The sequence below is a fragment of the Myotis daubentonii genome, chromosome 1, assembly GCF_963259705.1.
Source record: "Myotis daubentonii chromosome 1, mMyoDau2.1, whole genome shotgun sequence".
NCBI classification, from domain to species: Eukaryota; Metazoa; Chordata; class Mammalia; order Chiroptera; family Vespertilionidae; genus Myotis; species Myotis daubentonii.
In genome coordinates, this window is record NC_081840.1 from 49863307 (window position 1) to 49885322 (window position 22016).

Sequence of the window (22016 nt, forward strand, 5' to 3'; positions counted from 1 at the left end):
GGCTCTGAGACCTTCGATTGCCACTGAACCAAGCCTGATTTAGCCCTAAGGCATTTTGAAGCTGAGGCAAAAAATAAAATCCACGAATTTGGTTAGCTCTCCTTTAGAGAAATTAGAAAAATACAGTGTCATAAAATTCAAAATCACCTGCAGACACAAATAACTACTGAAAGACCACAGGAAAATTTGCCTTGTAATTTCCTTAAGTCTTTGTTTTACTGTTAATCATCATAACATTTGCCACTTTGTACGCATACAAATGCTTCCTATTGAGCCCATCTTGATGAAGCTTGAGATTTCTGCACACCGTGGAACACAATAATCTTTTAAAAAATTGCCAGCCTTTTAAGAATAGGGGTCCTGCTACTTAAAGGGGTGTTTGAATTATTCATCTCTGTGGTAACACTCAAAGCCTCAGGGTTCTGGATTATCAACAAAAAAGTTATCCCCTTTTACTCCCTCCATCTTCCCTCCCTCAAAATGAATTAATGAGTCGAAATAAAACAAAATGAAACCGCTGCCTGGCCTCCGCCATCTCAGAGAGGGAACTGCCTGTGACAGTAGCCGCCTGACTGACTTTCAGAGTTAATCTGGCTGACATGGCTGGGCAGGTGTAACACCTCACCCTCATCCACTCTGTGCTCACACCTTCCCGGCTAAAGATGACATGGCCTTTCTGGGTGAAGGATATAGAGACAGTAGTCCTCCCACACCTGGAGTTCCACCCAATGGCGACTTTTGTGTACTGCCTGCCACCAGGGTGTTTTCTTAAGTGGACAGGTTCCTAGGTATTAACCACTCTGAGTATCTTCATTCTGCCCAAGAACCTGATCCCCGCCCCCCCGAGTCTGTCAGTAATGCCACATGTGGTTTTATGTAGCAAACTGAAATGAGTGTCTAAGAATGGAGTCTGGGGGTGGGGCTACTTCCTATGATTCTGTAAAAGTGAATTGACTCTCTGAGGACCACTGTGTTTACATAGGCATTGACACTGTGTGTGTTTTCTTTTTACCCCAATGTTTATGACAGAAATAAAAGCAATAGGAAAACAACAGGCAGCTATTATGTCACAGTTGTCACTTCTCTAGATGACCCTTTCAAATCTTGTCCATACCAGTATACGGACTCAATGCCAAAGTGGTTTTTGGTTATCTGTGTTCTTCTGTTCAAAGTCACAGAAACAAACAATTAGAACTTAACTGTATTAACCGATTGGGCCTGTGCCCAGCCTGGGACCTATACAATTGCACGTGTTTATATCGGATGCACATACTGTTTACTCTGCAGAATAGTTACTCTCTGCTATAACTAATGTTTTTATTTCTAGTTGTGGTGAAGTCAGGAGCCTCTGCCTTTGCCATTGAGGTTAATGATTTACCATGTTCTAACCAGGTGGAGGTGGTTACTTTATGACAAATTGCAAATAATTTATCTCTGTGCTAGTATCATTAGACATAAGGAAAAATTATAATTAGATATATAAATATATAAATAGATATCTAGATATCTAATGAGAGGGGAAAAATGACTCAGTCATTTTCAGAGCTAATCATGTAAATGCAATTTAATGTATTTTAAATTGCATTTAAAATTGAAACCACAAGAAACCAGAGAACCTGGTTAATTACTGAAATGATTTATCATATATGGGCCCAGGTAAGCATTGCCCACGAACAGCAAAAATAGTAGACGTTTTGGTAGCTCTTTCTCTAGTTCCTGGTTATTCCCTGCTCACCCTCTCCTGGTCCCTGGCCTACCTGCAGAGAGACAGTTTTGGGTCATGCTTGTGCTATGACTCAGGAACCAGACTGCCTAGGTTTGAATCTCAGCTCTGCTTTTTCCCAGTTTGAGCAACTACCCAACCTCTCTGTGCCTGTTTCCCCATCTGTAAAATGAGGATAGCAATTGTAGTTAACTTCATAGAGTTATCACGTGCATTTTGGTAAAGCACTTCAAAAAGTGCCCAGCACATAACAAACACTCAGTAGGGATTGGCTGTTGTTATCATTCCTGGCCACACTCCTTATGCCTGCATAATGCTGTTCTGGATAGTCAGATGCTATTTCAGGTTATCTATGGGTCCAGTCCCGATTTTTATGACCATTTGTGATTTGTTATGTAGACTCTGCCAATAAAAACAGCAAACATATGAGCACCCATCTTGGGACCAGGCGCTTTATAAGTGTTGTAAGGGATCCAGAGACACAGAAGGCCTAATCCTTCCGTCAAGCAGTTTACGGTCTAGTTCAGTGATGGCGAACCTTTTGAGCTCGGCGTGTCAGCATTTTGAAAAACCCTAACTTAACTCTGGTGCCATGTCACATATAGAAATTTTTTGATATTTGCAACCATAGTAAAACAAAGACTTATATTTTTGATATTTATTTCATATATTTAAATGCCATTTAACAAAGAAAAATCAACCAAAAAAATGAGTTTGCGTGTCACCTCTGACAGGCGTGTCATAGGTTCGCCATCACTGGTCTAGTTGTTAGAGAGGAAAAGTTAAATAGGAAAGCAAGAAATAAATACCAGAGTAAGACCACAGTCTGTAATATAACTCGAGGAGACATATCCATGAGGCAGCAAGAGCCTACCGATGGAGATGTCTTGGTTGTATTTTAGGGACAACATATAACCCAGTTTGACTAGAGTGAGGGGTCACTTTCTGTGTGTAGTGTAAGCTAAGGATGGACAGGTACACCATTCCAAAAATTTTAAGAGCTCCATTATGATAAGGTTTTTATTTTTAAAGTATTTTACTTGTTCTTTTGAAATAATGAGGAAACAGTGTGCTAGCCCCGCTCAAGCCCTGCATGTTTCATTTCAGAAGAATGTAGAATCCAGGCCTGCAAACTTAGTTCTGTTGGTAAAGACATTTCTGAGCTCTTGGAACAGAATTTAGTCCCAGCCCTGGGTGAACACTAGGAGGCGTGTAAGGTAAGTTAGGGTAGACCTGCCAGGGAGCTGGGGCCAGACCATGGAACATGCAGGCAGAGGAAAGGCCAGAAAGAAAATGAGAGGCTATCGATGTGAGGGTTAAAGTTCACAAAGTGAATAAAAATGCAGAAGTGTTTATAGAAAAATGACCATTAGTTGAGGTTTTCTTTTGAAAAATTGTCCTATTTATCATTCAACTTCAGTTCCTAGCTTCATTACATACAGTGGCTGCTCAGATGATGATGATAAAATATTTATTTCAGGATAAAAAAACACACACAATTTTTTCATCTGTTTTCTTACAGACTTTTTGGCTCTACAGTTTCTATTTTTTAAGATATATTTGTGTTGATTTCAGAAAGGAAGGAAAGGGGAGAGAGAGACATAGAAATAGCAATGATCAGAGGGAATCATCCATCAGCTGCTTCCTGCACATCCCACACTGGGGATGAAGCCCGCAACCTGGGCATGTGCCCTGACCAGGAATTGAACCATGACCTCCTGGTTCATAGGTCGATGCTCAAGCACTGAGCCACACCAGCCAGGCTCTACAGTTTCCACTGGAACATTTCAGTTGCTAATGTACAATTGAGTATTGGAATTAGTAAATTGATTTCTGATTACATTTAAGACCCTTTGCTCTTGATAGGTCTTAGACTAGTATTTGTTTATCATAATACATTTAAGATGTCATGCTAAACCTCCCCTTTTACCCAGTAAAGGGAGAATTCGGAATACTTTCTTAGCATTAACAAATATATCACCTGAAATTATCAATAGAAAGATATCTAGATTGTATAATTATACATTTATTTATTCCTGAAAAAGCTAAAGCAATTTCTGGAGCTTTTTATGTATTAGGTTAAAAACCAATGTCCATAAATGTTCCTTTTAGGCCCCAACTGTTTTTAGCAGGATTCTAATATTTTTATTTCAGTTGTGAAATGCCACTAATCTTTGGCCAGTTTTGTCCACTTTCCAGCATTGATGCATTCATGTTCAAACACTTTATTGTACTGTTTTATAACAGCTGGACTGCACTATTAGAGCTAGCCATTTAAAATGAAAATTGGACTTGGCTATTATTGCATACTATGACATCAGAGTTTCAGTTCTGCTATATACAGGTGATAAAAAAAAATTTTTGCTTAGCTCAATCTTCCAGTCCTGTGATGAAATGCACAAGTGGTAGGATGTGTTAAAACCCCAATTTACATAAAGATGATTTGGATTTTTTTCTTTGTTTAGGTCTTAATCATGTATCAGTAATTGAGTCCTTTCCTCAACTTATAAAAAACGCTGGATTTGTGGCCTTGTTATAGGTAGGGCTCTAACTTAGTGTCTGGCTCAGACTACGGCCCCTCGTGCCTGCTTATGAATCGCTGTTGTTGAATGTGTCGCTTGGACTGGATTTGAGTATAGAAGATCACCATATGGCAAAGCAGACATCTACACTTACCAAATATGACACATGAGGTCAGCTTTAATCAGAGATCATTTGTACATACAATTCTACAAGGAGGCTAGTCATTATTGAATGAGAAATAGTTCAAGAGATCTGTGTTTCTGTGATTTATTGCTGTCAGATGTATGAGTGTAGGACTCACACATGATTGGAGGAAATAACCACAATCTCCCTGTCCCTTCCCCATGATTGGAGGAATTGAACACACCCTCCTGGCCCTGCCTTGTGATTGAAGGAACTGAACATGCCCTCCTGTCCCTGCCCCAGTGATTAGAGGAAATGAACACTCCCTTGCTGGCCCTACCCTGTGATTGGAGGGAACTACCACAATAAAAGTGTTTTGCTAATGAAGTTGCCTGTTCTTTTCTAAAAAACAAATGTCCTTATTTATTTACTTTCTTGGAGACTGTTATTCCTGCCGCTCCCCCCCCCTTTTAATTTTTTCCTTTCTTCTGTTTCTCTTCCTAATTTTAATCTATGCATGTCCTCTCTCTACCCCTCTATAAAGTTGACAACTATAGTCTTTTTTCCTTTATCCAGATAATTAGCTTTCTGCCCTGTTTATCCAAAGATATTTCTTCTTTCTCATCCCCACACTTCTGAACATTCTCAACAGAAAGTTTCCAAGATAAATAAAATCTTAACATAGTGCATGCCTTTACATACATGATTCTCCATTCTTCTCAGCCTCAGAAATCCATGAGAGGGAAACATACACCCACTTCAACATTCCCCAAATTCGGGATTTTTACTTGTATTGGAAAATACAATAATTCGGGCAGGCATGCAAGCATTCATAATAAATCATAAAGTTATGAATAAATCTTGGTTGTCAAAAGCAAATGTGTAGCCGCTCCAAAGCGTCTGCCATTAGAATTCAGCAAGGCAGCTGTCAGCTGTTTTCTTGTAATTAAACAGCCAATGAGCAGCTAATTAAGACATATGTGTATACAGAGTGGAAGTGGGTATGTTAATGAACTGTAGGAATCAATTCATTAAGTGAAAATTGTCAAAAGACCAAACATCAGATCAGCATTTCAGCCTGTGCCTCACTGAGAAGGAGCCCCAGGCAGGAGGGGAGCCCTCTAGGGCAAGACCCCGGAGGACCTCCTTAACCACACTCCCAATTCTGTGTCCAGCCAACCCACACTAGGGGGCAAACTATTAGTCACCGCAATAGGAAATGCCATGTATGTTTCAAAGCTTTTTATTAAGTAGATTATATATATATATAAAATCAATAACCTGTTGAGCTTCATACATCTTCCTCACCTGGTGTCTGAGCCATTATATGGAACTTTAATTACAGAACTGAAAAGCGTTTTTTGTTGATTTGTTTTGTTGTTTATCCGTTTTTTTAGGTCTGGCCTACATGTTTGCCTCAAGGCTTTTTTTGGTGGTGTAGTAAGAAGTGTATAGCCTTTGGAATAAAATGCCCAGGGTTCAGGAATTCAAATCCTGGCTCCTCCCCTTAGCAGCTGTGTGATTTTGGACACATGTCTTAACCTCTCTGCACTTTAATTTTCTTAATTGTACAACAGGTATAAAAATACTTACTTTGCAGAGTTGTTGTGACTTGCAAATTAACAGTGTTTGCCAAGAATCCCGCATGGTGCCTGATACGTAATAGGTGCTCAGCATCTGATTGTCACTACTGTGTTTTTTTTATTACATTTTTTTTTATTGCTTAAAGTATTACAAAGGGTATTACATATGTGTCCATTTTATCCCCCCGCCCTAGACAGTCCCCTAGCCTCCCCTATTCCCCAGTGTCTTATGTCCATTGGTTATGCTTATATGCATGCATACAAGTCCTTTAGTTGATCTCTTACCCCCCTACCCCCTGCCCCCCAACCCTCCCCGGCCTTCCCGCTGCAGTTTGACAATCTGTTTGAGGCAGCTCTGCCTCTGTATCTATTATTGTTCAAAAGTTTATAATGGTCTCTATTATCCATGAATGAGTGAGATCATGTGGTATTTTTCCTTTATTGACTGGCTTATTTCACTTAGCATAATGCTCTCCAGTTCCATCCATGACGTTGCAAATGGTAAGAAACCAGAAACACCAATCAGAAAGGATATATGCACCCCTATGTTCATAGCAGCACAATTCACCATAGCTAAGATCTGGAAACAGCCTAAGTGCCCATCAGTAGATGAATGGATTAGAAAACTGTGGTACATCTACACGATGGAATACTATGCTGCTGTAAAAAGGAAGGAACTCTTACCATTTGTCACTACTGTTTTTATCCCTACCATCATTTTTTCCCTCTAGACATGTATTCAGCAAGTATTTGTTTATTTCTCTAAGTCTCAGGTTAGTTGTTGGAAAGAAACAAACAATAAGGCAGTCAGTGAGGGTGGCAGATTAGGAATACAGTGAATTAAGGGGATACCTACAGCGCTATAAGGATACATATGGGAGGGGCTCTTCCAACAGCCTTGGGAGAGGCAAGGTCAGAGAAAGTGAATCCAGAGGAGAAGAGAGCTTTCCAGGAAGTATGCACTCGTGTGTGTGTGTGTGTGTGTGTGTGTGTGTTGGGGTTGGGGGCGGTGTCCTTTGAGGAACTGTGAACGCAGTAGTTTAGGGTTGGCCAAAGTGTGGTTTTTGAGAAGAGGATTGACTATAGGAGATAGTTGCCTGGACAGGTGGTCATAGCCTGGTCATCAGTAGGGAGCCATGGAGGGCTAATAAGCAGGGAAGTGACTTGATCAGGTTCACAGTTTTTAGAAAGAGATCTCAAGTGACTGCAAAAATGAATTGGAAGGAGTGAACAGAGAGACCAGTTGCGAGGCTGTATAATAACCAATTAAGGGGAAAATAGGTAAGGAAACTTGAGAAAAATGCAATAACGACAGATAGATAAATTTGAGAAATATGAAGGTGGCAAGAAATAGCCTAATTTGGTGACTGTGTGGACGTAAGTGTGGAGGAAGCAGGGATGAAATGATGACCATTTTTCTGCCATGAGTAACTGGGGTGAAGGTGGTGCCCTTCACTGAACAAGCAAGAAAACACGGGAAGAGACAAGGCTGGGAAAGGGGGAATGGATTGGGATATATTCTGCCTGGAAGGAAGATAAAACTATTCACCTAGAGATTCTGGAAAGGGGGGAGGCTGGAGCTATGAACGCCAGCCCACCACTTTGGGTAAATTACTATCCAGAGTAGGGAGGACCATTCAGACAGCCTGATGGGAAGCTGGGGACCAGCAAGGGCTAGGCTCAATCCAGTCATGCGCTGGTCAGTTTTTAACAGCCAGCTCTCTGTAAAACAGTGTCTGTATGTCTGTACATTTCACAAATATAATTTCACACAATTTACAAAGAGTAAAATCTACACTACTCTTTATTTATGAACTTCATACAAATGATTCCCACTGAATGGTCTCACTTACTTTTGCTGAACTCTTACATCCACACCCGTAGCTGCAGTTGGCGAAAGACTGGAGTGCCAACACGAATGTTGGTTGATTTATTTTATTTACGTTAATGAATAAGAGGAAAGTGAAACAAGGATGACATTTTGGAACTTCACTCATTCATCCGTGATGACGTGAGCAACTTCTTCACTGAATCAGATAATAGCTTTTAAGTACTTATTTCCTCAATTTTTGTGCACTATTTAAAATGTGCTGGCTGCAGACATGACAGACTTTTACATTTAACCCACATTGTTATCATATTGTTTGTCACGTTTCAAAACTAGCTAGTAAGCAAAACAATACATCAAGCCAGATTTGAGCATTTACCAATTGCTGTGGTATAAATATGACCACCATGAGGTCAATGTTAAGCCTCCCAACATGTAATCTCACTGACTACAGAGCAGGGAAGCGATGCACAGTAACACACCATTATGTAGTATTGCCACCATTCAAATAGCATTGATGTAAATAGCCTCCAAAACATGGATAATAGCAAAATAATAATTTTTTAAAAAGTTGATTTATAATAATGATTATGTTTAACAACCGGCTCATAAAAATTTTAACATTATGCTCTTGCAACCTCGTATGAGCCTTTTCCCACACACCCTTGCCTCTGTCCTGGTCCTGGAGAGCTCCACTGTAGTGGGATTGATGAACAGTGCCATATTGTTTTTAAAAAAAAAGTAATAGAGTTCTCCAGAGAATGAAATAAAGGGCCAAAATCGAAATAAAACTCAATGAGAAGCACTTAGAAAGCTAGGTGAAATGAATGAGGAAGCACTCTCCAGTGGAAATGGAGACAGAAAGTTGATGTGCAGGGAGGCTGTGCATGAGCAAATCAAGGCTGCGTGACATTAATTTTATTAGCCCAACACATGGAGCCATACTGAAGTGAGTGGGCACTGCACTAAGATTTAGGACACTAGAGTCTGAATCCCAGCACTGACTCTTACCTGTTGTGGGACAACCTTGAATAAGTCACTTACCATTGTGAGCCTCATTTTTATTATCTGCAAAATCAGAAAACCAGAGTAGATCTGTGTTCTGCAAAAAGTAATACAGCAGATCTTCTAGGAAGCTTTGTTAAAATGTTTACCATTCAACTTGACATTTCTGGGTCATAAGGCAGTTCCATTTTTAATTTTTTGAGGAAACTCCATACTGCTCTCCACAGTGGCTGCACCAGTCTACACTTCTGCCAGCAGTGCACAGGGTTCCCTTTTCTCCACATCCTTGCCAGCATTTTTTTTGTTGACTTATTGATGACAGCCATTCTGACAGGCGTGAGATGATATCTCAGTGTGGTCTTACTTTGCATTTTTCTGATGATTAGTGATATTGAGCATTTTTGCATGTCTCTTGGCCATCTGTATGTCTTCTTTGGAGAAGTGTCTATTCAAGTCCTTTGTCCATTTTTAATTGGATTTCCTGGAGGGTTATTTGGTGTTAAGTTTTATAAGTTCTTTGTAAATTTTGGATATTAACCCCTTATCAGATGTATCATTAGCAAATATATTCTCCCATTTAGTGGGCTGTCTTTTCATCTTGTTTATGGTTACCTTTGCTGTACAAAATCATTCTAGTTTGGTATGGTCCAATTTTTTTATTTATTGATTTGAGAGAGAGAAACATCGATTTGTTGTTCCACTTATTTATGCATTCATTGGTTGATTCTTTTATGTGCCTGACCAGGGGATTGAACCTGCAGCCTTGACATATCAGGACAACGCTCTAACCACCTGAGCTACCCGGCCAGGCCATTTGTGGGGTTTTTTTCACATGATTTCACTTATATGTTCCATCTAATGTACAGAATAAACTAACAAACAAAAGAGAAACAGACTTATAAATACAGAAAACAGACTGACAGCTGTCAGCAGAGAGTGGGGTGAAGGGATCAAGCAAAAAAAAAAGGATACTTAATAGACAGACAAAGTATTGTGATTACCAGAGGGATAGGGAGTTGGGGAGGTAGGAGAGGGCAAAGAGCGGGTAAATAGTGATGGAGGGAGACTTGACTTGGGATGGTGAACACACAATACATTATATAGATGATGTACCTCTGAAACCTCTATAATTTTATTAACCAGTGTCACCCCAGTACATTCAATTTTAAAAGTTTTTAATTGACATTTCTGCTCTTTTGACCTACAAAAATGACAATTTCATATTGTTTAAAGTAATATGTATGCCTGGACTACATCTCCAAAAGTTCTGGTTCAGTAGAGCTAAAGAGTATTTGTTTAGAAGCTCCATGGTGATTCCATGGCTTTTTGAGAACTACTATACGGACCATTTCTCAACTCCCTCTAAAGGCCTGTTTTCTAATTTACTCTTTGCAATAAATGCATGTTAGTTTGCTGCCACTAGGTGGGAGTAATGTGCCACCGTCACACCAAGGAGCTCTGTTACCTTGAAATTCATCATGGTGCCTCTCTGCTCAAGCTCAATATGTTTATAATGGAACATCTCCATGTATTTTGACATCTGTAAAGAATGAACTTTTAAGAAAAGGCTAATGAAATAATTCATTAGCTCATCTTTTAGAAATAAAACTCCAAAATCATATGCTTAATATCTTTCCCAACTAACTCACAGCTTCAGCACTTTTTCTGTTCTTTCTACATACTTCCTCCATTCCACCCAAAACTCCATGCACTGGCTTGTATTGTCCCTGTTCTCTGTGTGGCCTCAAACTCCCCAACCCCTAGAACTAATGTCTCAGCTCACTCATTTCTCAGTGAAACCCTCTCCAGAATTGCCCCCCAATCAGTCAAGATCCTGCTTCTACATTTATGAGCATACATCTACGTTTAAGTAGAAAGACACCTACCATCTTTCCACCCTTCTCTTCCTTCTCACTCTTCTAATCTTTCTCCCTCTTACATGTTCATTAGCTTTACATATTTTATTAGTTTAACTTCTTAAATCCTTAAACCTCTGAGAAACCCCAAAGAATGCTGAAAAGAAGAGTTGAAGGTGGGGGAAAAAGAAGGAAGACCAAGTTCTCATTCTGTCTGACATGCAAAGTTGGGTGTTTATCTGTGTCACATAGGTTAACCTTTTTCTTCTCTCCCTTCAGGGCTCATACTTTATAATCCCACTTGACCCTTCCTATCTAGAATTTTATAGCTCTCCTTGTGAGCATGACTGTTGACTTAGTCCAAAAGAAAGATCTCTTCTCTAGTTCTTAGTTCTGCTACTCTAGGCACATGCTCAACTGGCTTAGTGAGCAATAAATGGTGCTGTGAAGAGCAGGGTGTCTATTTGCTCACTTGCTGTCCCTAGCCCCTCCTCCTCCTCCTCCTCCTCCTCCTCCTCCTCCTCCTCCTCCTCCTCCATGCCCTCTCAGAGTTGCCTTATAGCAGAGCAAACTGGTGGTTATATATGGCTTCTTTGCTAACATTCTGGAACTTTATTAGTGGTGGTCGATGTTAACTTGAGTTTAATACATGAAAACGAAAAAGTAGCATTCGTTTTGTTAATGACTCAGTCATTATTCGAGAGCTGTATCTAATTCTAGGTTTCAGGTTTTTGAAGAAAGCAGAGAAATTGGATATGATCCTGAGAAAAAATACTAAAGGTAGAAAAGACCCTAGAAAGAAAGGTGGCAGATGCTATGATTTGGTGTACAGACTAAATATTGATTGTTAGCTTGGCAACTGACAACTACTGCTTCCATTTGAAGAAAACAAAGAGATCACTTAGACATTCTCCATATTTAGTGATCATAGAATAAAGTGGAACATTGTCAAGCAAGCAAAATTCAGCCTCAACTAAAGGAAAAGCAAATAATTCCTGACCCTAGACATTTGCAGTGATAGATTCAGACACAGAGGATCTGCATGGTGGTACAATCTCCAAAAAAATACCTTTTAGCTTTGACAGAGATTATGTCTCAAACTAAACTGAATACCTAGACAGCTGGCCTCTTGGTATCTCTTTCTAAGGATTATCTGCTTCTGTTACCATTTATATTTTCTTGAATTCTCACCATTAAGCTCCAAAGAAAGCTTTCCTTCTTCTCACTTCCTCTTCACAGAGGAAATAAAAAACAACCCACAGCTTTAGATATTTTGAGAAAAGAGAAATTGCTTCACAGAAGAGGCCAGACTTGATATAAGGAAGGTTTAAAGTACAACAGAGAGACAAGCCTTGCCCACGTTGAGGTTAGTGAGCAGCTTGGCAGAGAGCAGAGAGGAGATGAGTTGTCAGCGCCCTGCTCCTTCCCTCTCATCCCAAGTTGGCTTCCAAAAGGAAGGAATTGAGTTCATATCACTGTATCCATTGACTTAAGCCACATAGTCCCCCAGCCATCACAAAAGGAAGCAGGTGTACTAGACTATTTTTCCCGAGTGCCTCACATACCTTCCACCTGCACATTATAGAAAAATCAGAAAGCACAGATAAGCAGAAAGAAAATGAAAATCACATGTGGCCTCACCAACCGGTGCCAAATCTTTTCATTTGGGGGCATAATTTTCCAGTTTCTTCTATGTTAATTATATGGATTCTTTTTTTTAAAAATTGGATTATATTGTCTTTAATCTTTAGCTGTTCTTTTAAATTTAGCAGTATATTTTAATACCTTTTTGTGTCATTAATTATATTTCTGAAATTCCATTTTTAATGGTTGCTGAATGTGTGGATATCCAATGATACTTCCAATTCATTAATGTTGGACATTTAGCATCCTTCTAAATTTTTTATATTACAGATAGTGCTGTGATGGACATCCTTGCAGATAAATATTTGTACTGTTCTTAACATCCTTTTAGAATATACTCCCATTAAGACACTGGGGAATAGGGGAGGCTAGGGGACTGTCTAGGGCGGGGGGATAAAATGGACACATATGTAATACCCTTTGTAATACTTTAAGCAATAAAAAAAAAAGAATATACTCCCTAGCCCTAACTGGTTTGGTTCCGTGGATACAGCATCGGCCTGCAGACTGAAGGGTCCCAGGTTCGATTCTGGTCAAGGGCATGTACCTTGATTGCAGGAGGCAGCTGATCGATGTTTCTAACTCTCTATCCCTCTCCCTTCCTCTCTGTAAAAAAAAAATCAATAAAATACATATTTTTTAAAAAAAGAATATACTCCGTAAAAAAGCAATTATTGGTTCGAGAGAGAGGTCATTTTTAAGGATTTTGATACAACTGCTAAGTTGCCGTCCAGAAAAATCTTTAGGTGAAAGAGTATATCCTTTCCAACCTGCCCACCACTCTGCCAGTTCTTCAGGATTTATCTCTCCCCTCCAGTGGCACTAACCCCACTAGTGTCTCCTTGGTTGGCATCATCTATCTTAACTTTTAAAGATCTGAGGATGATAATACTCTTGTACTTCATGGCTCTGCTTCATAGAATTAACTCTGGTTCCTGCTCTTTCTTCAGAGCACTTCAAACCCACTGAGAGATAACTCAACAATAAAAAGATAACCCCAAACCACCCATATCATTGGATATTAAGAAATGTGCTTCTAAATAACATATGGATTAAAGAACTCTATTTAAAATTAAGGCATGTTTTCAATGGAATGATAATGAAAATACTACATGGCAAAACTTGTGGGTTGCTACTAAAACATAACTAAAAGGAAACCTTGTAGCTTTTAAGAATAAATACTAAAAATTAATGAGCTATTAAGGATCCAACTCAAGAAGTTAGCAAAAATTAGTGAGTGAATGAATGAAATCCTTGAAGTCAGCAGTTCCTTATGTGTTTTTGTTCACCCTCTCATCTCCAACACATTGCTTAACAAATAAGTAGAACTTGATGAACATCAGATTGGATTTGTTAAATCGTAAAGGTCATGTGGTGTTTTCAAATTGTCAAGGTTGCGTATTCCCAATCTGATTGATCTGCCAAAATAATTCGTCCAAGCATCTTTAACTTCTTGGGCCAGTAGATTCTGACTTGGGGAATGCAAGACACCTAAAGCGCGGTGAATTTCAGTGGGTTAGTAGAGATTACCAACCTGTAGGAGGATTGCAGCTTCCCTGGGTTACAGTAAGGATGCATTTTTCCCTGTCTCTGGACATCCAGAGAAGTGTTTTGTGTTTACTCTACTAAAATATATATAGGAGATAAAGGTTAAATAAAAGTGTCTTTGTGCTGTTACATCAACACATTGCTTTGGCCATCAGAAGCCAAGAACAGGGCCTGGCAACTGTCTGCTGGAGTTCAAGAAAGTTTTGCCTGTGTAAGGGATGGAGGATTGGACTCTGGGGATCAATTTTACTCAAGGAAAAAGAAGTGACTTTAATTTCATTAATGGCCTCCTGGATGATTCCGCTACAAGTTTAATTCTCATTAAATATTAATGCCGCTCAGTTCTTAGTATACTGCCTTTAGTATCATACAGCTCAAACTGACACTAACCTGTTTTATATTTTATAACCGAATCACAGGGCTTTTTCAGGAGAAGTCAGCAAAGCAATGCCACCTACTCCTGTCCTCGTCAGAAGAACTGTTTGATTGATCGAACCAGTAGAAACCGCTGCCAACACTGTCGATTACAGAAATGCCTTGCTGTAGGGATGTCTCGAGATGGTGAGCACTCAGCTTGAATTGTAGGGTGGTGACATGGGGTTATGAAAGTGCCTTCCAAAACCCGGACCCAGATCTGCCAAAATATGCCCTCCCACCCCTGGCGGTTTTGTGGGTTTCACGGCAGTTATTTCCTCTTCCATAATCCATCCGAGTCAGCTGGCTGGCTGATGGCATGGTGCTTGGAAAGTGTGGTCAGAACACCTTCGGATTTTTTTATGTTTAAGATATTACAGGTGGATGAATTGATGAAAGGTTATTGTCATCTGAGGGCCTTAATAAATATACCTCCTACAGGCATTTTCCCCAGAAGGAAACACACAGGTGAGAGCTAATTGTTACATGCTTTACACTAGTGAATTTATTGGGTTGAATTGGCTTTTATGCTAACTGCATATTTTGAATCACATGCCAAAGTCAAATATTTGTACATGCAGAATGTGTGAAAATAGTGCAAAATGTGGCTCGATGACAAATGTTCTTTTCATTAAAAGAAGCTATTTTAAGAAATAGAGACCATCTACCACTCAGTTGCAGAACATTTCACGATCTTCCTGGAAAACTATCTTAAGTGCACTGAATAATCAACACCAGATTTCAAGGCAGTTATTCTTAAATAAGGAAACTGGGCAGAAAGTACAGAGGGTACATTTTTCAGGACTTTTCCAAGTATACTGGCTGGCTCTCTTAAGAGATCCCTTTGAAGGAAACATCTCTTCCAGCCTGTGGAAAAGTACTTCAGGATGCTGGGCAGGCCTTCTGAAAGCCTGTCTTCCCATAATCAGATGTTCAAGTCCCAGAACTTACACCGTATTCTCAGAAACTCCTGTGGTATGCAGCTCTGCAGATTTCATCCTCAAAGTTGGGCTCATCTTTTAGGAACTTGTAAATTAAAATCACAAGCTGTGTGTGCATTTTCTCAATAGCTGATCTTTTCATTTCACCTACAGGATGGTGTGATTACTGTTGTTAATATCCAGGCAGACGTTAAAACACCATTCAGAGTACACAGAACAAGTTTCACCTATGGTATCAATCCCCTTGAGTGTTCTAGAACACAGATTCTTCCACACAGAAATACTAGTAAAATGCCTTCAGTATGCCTCCCAGAGGTTTTGTATAGAAGTGACAGTGCACGTTGTTGTGGGCTTAGAGTGAATTTGAGTGAGAGCTTATGCAAATTTAGGTCTGACATTCAGAGCCCACATCAGCCTACATGCTATCTAACTAGCCCCACCCAAGTTCGTTCCTTCAGTCCTAGAACCCAGAAATTGACCAGTATCAAGCTCACTCGTTCCCTCTCTGCAAAAAGACAGTGAGTGTTTTCCTTGGTGGAAAAAGAATCTAACAGATGGTGGCCCTGGTTCCCAACTTCATATCCATTTATCCTGCCTCTTTCCCATAGACTCACCAAATTATGATTGTGGTTAAGTAGTTGAATTCACCCACCCCATCAGGTATCAATTTAACCACAATTAGGAAATTTTAATCCCTCTAGTAGAGGCTTAATCCACATAGGCAGGGTTGAGCTGAAAAATAAATCGGTTGGTGGGAGAGCTCAGACCAGGAAATCATAGGGTGTTTCCCTCCGATATATCGGTGTTTCAGGAGAAATCATTTGGGATTCCGAATGAACTGGAGAGTTATTACAATCATTGCTCCACTTTAAATACGGAACCTCCCAAGTAGAAGTGTCGAGAACACAAATTTGTCTGACGGGGAGGGATCTTAAATAGTGTTTGCCCTTTCCAGAATTCTGATACTCTTTTTACTTGAGGCAAAATAAGAACAGTAGGAAGTGTCATTTAAATGTGGGTCCAAGCATTTTACAAGGGCCGCCATGACCCAGTGTAGGGGAGGGGCTTTTCCGGTAGACTCAGAGACGTAACTCAGGGAGTCGCAAAGGCCTCCTTCAGTCTGTTTAGGTCTCTCAGTGAAGCCGCAGGTTCAGCTGTTTGATTGGGAAGGAACTCATTTGAGTGTTCAGAATAGTGGAATGAATGAAAATGGAGGTATGACTGCTTGTGCCTCGATGTACCTCTGAGTCTGTACATTAATCTGAACACCATGAAGAGAGAGAGGTGGTCCATCCCAGCCACGTGAGTGGGGATGAACAAACCCGCTCAGTCACATACCAGTGGCTCCCACTGAGCATAGGGTCTTATGACAGCAGGAAACCATGGGTGGTCATTGCCCCAGGTCTCTCCTACCTACTCGTCCTTCGTTCCTCTGGGATGTGTCTTCGCTGTTGTGGGTGTGGGGTGGGACTGTTGGATCACATCCTTATTTTGTGGTTATGTGGGTTTTGATTGAGATTGTCTGAGACTTCAAAGGAACCCCTAAAGCATGCCGGAAAGGAGAGTGAAGAAAAGCACATTGTATATGGTGTGGTTTGGCTTGTGTCTTCCAGCTGTAAAATTTGGCCGAATGTCGAAGAAGCAGAGAGACAGCTTGTACGCAGAAGTGCAGAAGCACCGGATGCAGCAGCAGCAGCGAGACCACCAGCAGCAGCCCGGAGAGGCCGAGCCGCTGACTCCAACCTACAACATCTCGGCCAACGGGCTGACGGAACTACACGACGACCTCAGCAACTACATCGACGGGCACACCCCTGAGGGGAGCAAGGCAGACTCTGCCGTCAGCAGCTTCTACCTGGACATACAGCCTTCCCCAGACCAGTCAGGTCTTGATATCAATGGAATCAAACCAGAACCAATATGTGACTACACACCAGCATCAGGCTTCTTTCCCTACTGTTCCTTCACCAATGGAGAGACTTCTCCAACTGTGTCCATGGCAGAACTAGGTAATGGCTTCCATGTTTCTATTGGGATGTGCTATTTATGCCCTATGAAGTAAATAGGATATGCCTGGCTTTCCTCTAATGAGTTATGATGTTATTAAAATGATGGAGCTAGAAGGGAAATATACCTTTACCCTTTGGGCCACTTCATAATCCCACCTGCCCCCTTGCTTTTGACTGTCCACTATTTCATTGTATATGCAAGAGAAACCTTGACCTCTCAGCTTCAGAGATGGGTCGACATGAACTTAAAGCAGTCTTAAAATGCCACAGAAAACTGGTAAGTCCAGGGAAGGGCCCCATTAACTTCATTAGTTATTTACGTACTTATATTCCAGGTATTGCTTTATACCTGAAGTCATAAAAATGGCAGTCCACAAACTGAATCTGGCCCATAATATATTTTCGGATTAATACAGAGTTTTAAATTTTTGAATCAGTTGCCAAAATTTAAAAACTGGTCCACATAAAAATTCAGATAGTCAGCTTCTTATGGGAGGGAGCAAATAATCGAGGTATAAGGGACCAGCAACAATTAAGTGGCATCAGCTAACACCTTGAGGTGGGCCCGCCCCACTTCCCCCATCTGTGTGATTGCCCATGCCTGCAAGTGTTGCAATCCTGGTGTATGCTATAGATGTTAAAGGGAAATGGGCTTCTTTATTTGCCAGAATGTTTTGATGATGGATATTGGTGACAAAACTGGTGTTTTTCATAGAAGACTCACCATACACACACACACAAAAAAAAAAAAAAAAACACCCACACACACACAACAACAAAAAAAGAAAGAAAGAAAAATATCCTGTCAATTTCTTATTCCTGTGACATTTTTGCTTCTTGGGTGATGTGACCTAGAAATGTTAACAACACAGACAATGAAAAACTTTCCATTTCAAGGAGGCTGTGTTAGCATCCTCTGATATATTTAATCGATTTTTAAGGGCAGCACTGTTGTCAGAGGAACTTTGATAAGAACCTGTGCGGTTTTAGAATTTGATCTGTCCCTCCCCATGACTCCTCACACAAGGTTATAATCCTTTGGGATATTTCAATTAGCTGCTGTGGCGATGGCTCAGTTAATACGCAGAGAGAATAAAGACTTCAGATGGAAAGGCACGGGCGGGTGCTGACTTGAGCACCGAAATCCCCAGTTCACAGGAAAAGCGGTTGTGCTCTTTAGATGGCTTCCCCACCTCTGTACCCCGTAAAACATTTCTAAGTGAAATTTATATTTCCAGTAAAATATCTCTCCAAATAGAACAAATTGAATGTTCTTTACGGTTTTTGCACAAGCGCCTCTTTATGGGTCTAAATTTAAATCCTCAAGAGCAGGGCCATTTTAAGCCTGGTCTGTAACCACTGAGCAGCGCGAAAGGTGGATCGCAGCTCTTTTGATTAACAGAGAAACCTCTGAACTAGAAGCCAAGCTGAGCAGAGGTAGGTTTGATTTTATTTTTCTTGAACTAGAACAAAAACCTTACATTTTTGTCATGAAATCTTGGTTGGCTGAGCCTTAAGCAGAATGGTAATGAAAGTAAAATTTTCAGAAATGAATAAGGATTTGATTGAAAGCGGACATGATATCATGAAAAATGACCTGGCTCACTTTACCTTGGGTCTGCTTCCACCTTACCCTAAATACTAGTGAGTCTATCCAGTTTGCTTATCAAATATTCAGCCGTGAAATAAATCCACAGGACTTAGCAGAAGTGTTTCCCGTGAAGGTGGCACTTAGGCTAAATGTGTACTTGTGAGTACCTGAGTGGGGCCAGAAATGCTAAGCAGATTCCCCCAACTTCCTCTTCCCCCACAAACCAGTTTCCTCTTCCTCTCGTGTCATCTCCCAGTGTAGTCTGGGAGCTCGATGCCCTCATACATTCTCCAGGTTTTCCTAAATGAGGGAGTTTTTACATGTGTTGTGGCATTTTCCAGGATGAATAAACTTAACTTGTCACTAAGTCCAACACCCAAAACTTAAACAAGAATTTATCTGAAAAGGATATTTTCTATCCCACTTACTTGTACAAAATAGTGTGAAGAGTTAAGAGTAGCCTAGAAGTGACCAAAGACTTTGCTGTTCCTTCTTCACAGCTGTATTTCCTTTTGGGCTTAAGTCCTGCTATCTCGTTAACTAAGACTCTTGACTCCATTTTAGGCTAAATTTTGTCATCAGATTTTAAACAAATGAAAACATTATTCAATTGGAAAATAAATTATAAATTAACATATTGGAAGCCCAATTCTTTCAATAATAGTATCCACAATCCATTACTTTTAATGGGAATATGTCTGCATTCATGGCCAGGAAGTGTTGCCCTTGATGTATAATTAGTACCTGAATTACATACTCTAGATAAGCCATCTAGGCTCATTAAAAAAAACTAACTGCAACTATACTGTAATAAAAAAACTAAAGCCCATGCAAGAGAGACAGTGACATGCTGGGCAAAGCGTGAGACAAGAAGTCAGCTTATATGGGTTGTGGTCCTGGCTTTGCGAAAGGTTCTACAACCCAGTATAAATCATGTAAACTCTGCAAGCTATAGTCTCTCTACCAATTGAGTATAAAGACTCTGGAGCCAAACTGTGTGTGTTTAAAATTGGCCACTTGCCACCTATGACACTTCTATAAAATGGAGATAATACTAGTACCTTCCTCCTAGGGTTGTTACAAAGATTAAATAATAAAAAAGAAAAGAAAAAAAATATATATATATATATATTCTGAATATATATTATAAGGGTGGCACATAGTAAATGCTACGTAAGTATTAATTATCATCACTATTAATATTGTTATTATCTGTAAACTGAAAAGAGTTTGGACCAGATGATGTCTAACGTTCCTTCCCACTGAGAAAATCTGTGACTAACTCAGAAGTCAGGATTTTCCATCTGAAGTATCTAGACCTTGGCCGTATTGATGAAGCTATCCTGATTGAGGAGTGAGCTGATTTGCCCATCAGAGCGTGAGTTATCCTCTGAACTCAGACCAGAAACCAGGTCTCCTAACTCCTAGTTCCAAGTGTTTCACTATTCCAGGCTGTTTTGCTGAGAGACCACACTAACTTGCTGACTTTTACTCAGTCTGACATGTTCTCCTTCGCTGAAGTGGAGATTTGAAAACAGCAAAGTGTCTAAGATCTTACACTTGCCAAATCCACTCGTGAATCGGGAGTCAAAGGCAGTTGGTGAGCAGTTGGCAAGAAAGCAGCCACTGCCCTCTACTGGTTAGTCACATACATTGTATCATTCACTTCCACTACAGAAAGCTGGACCCAAACAGGTAGGGGTGAGTGGGAACGATTTTTAGGATGAAGTGAAATAACAACATGCTGACCATATTAACTGGGAAAAAGCATGATCTGGAAGAGAGCACTATGATCTTCTTCGCTCCCTTTTCCTCACAGGATCCCCGTTTCTCTGTGAACTATTCATCATTTTTTTCATATCTGCAAAACTTGGTTTACATTCTGGAATCTGTCTTCTATAGTGACGCTCTTTCTATAGGCCATAGTTCACAGACTTATTTACACACTGCTTGTTTCTGACTTCCCATTATTTTTGTCTTTATTCTCCTCTTCACAAATGTCATTAATTCTAAGACAGATGATTTACTGGCTTCTCCCTCTTCCTCTCAGCTTCTCTGTGTCTTTCCTTTAAATTCGTTTCTTTTGTTCGTGTTCTATTTTTATGATATTGATTTGTATTGTTTTGTTGCTGTGTGTTGTGAATAGGGCCATTAAGATTTATTGTCCCAGTGTCTCTAAAGCAAGCATGTTAAACTCAAAGGCTAACTCGGGCCAAATAAACAAGATTTAAGTTTATGTGGGCCGCAAAAAAGCAAAAGCTTCAATTTTCACAGAAACGTAGGTTTATTTTGATAGAGTCATGCTGAATACGAAGGGCTGAAATAAATGAGTAATCGTTAACATAAAATAATAAAACATTTTTTAAAAAACTAATATTTTTTCTTGAACATTAACTTACCAGATACTGAATAACTGCACAAATTAATAAGTGTAATGCAAATAAACCTATTTTTCTTGTTCTCCAAAAGTGAAATATTTCCAGTTGCGCACACCAAAGAAGTCAGTCCAAGACTAATGACAAGGCAATCAGCCCTAACATATTCGCTGCTAGTATTAGTGGAGAGAAGTGGTGCCTTACGCAAGGCACGTAAGGGAAATGAATGCAACCAGATTATAGTAGTCATTAGCAAACATTGTAGTTCATTATTAATAATTATGTATAACAGGATATTGTAAAAATTAAGTTATGAAGTTTTTATTAAAATGTTTCTTACATACCATTATATTGGCTAGGCCGCAAAAATATTTGTTGTGGGCCGCTTGCAGCCCACCGGCCATGAGTGTGACATGCTTGCTCTAATTTCAGGCTTCCTGGAGGTGAGCTTGCTCTATTTTCATGCAGACAAATCTGATTCTGTTTTGACAAAAAGCAGCAACAAATTCCCAGATAAATAAATAGTCTTACTACTGTTAACCAGTTTACATTGAACACCATTCTTTTAAATGGCGTTCCTATTTAATATTCAAGGCCCTGAGATGGGGGATTCCTTTTTGGTATGGTTTCATATTCACAGAATCTTATCAATTTTTCTTTTAAAACTTTTCACTATCCTTCCCTTCCATAACAATGATTGCCAGCCTGCTTCCAGCTCTTAGTCCCTCACATCTAGTTCCAGCAGCCTTCTATGTGGCCCTGCTGCCCCCATCTTCTCCGTCCTCCAATCCAATCACAGACCTGCTGGTTCTGTTTCCCCAGGTGCAGTGTTCAGTACCTCTACTCCTGGAGA

General features: G+C 40.0%; 1 protein-coding gene across 5 annotated transcripts in view; it reads left to right on the plus strand.

The window, feature by feature from the left end:
* Positions 1–22016, plus strand: part of RORA (RAR related orphan receptor A) — a 734689-nt gene that overhangs the window by 694210 nt on the left and 18463 nt on the right. For all 5 annotated transcript variants that reach the window (XR_009453285.1, XM_059699570.1, XM_059699569.1 and 2 more), the window contains 2 exons: positions 14253–14394; positions 16802–17197. Coding sequence is in view for 4 of the 5 variants with exons in the window: in XM_059699570.1 (XP_059555553.1) it covers positions 14253–14394; positions 16802–17197 (538 nt within the window). In the remaining variant the exon portion in view is untranslated. The remainder of the gene's footprint in view (positions 1–14252; positions 14395–16801; positions 17198–22016) is intronic.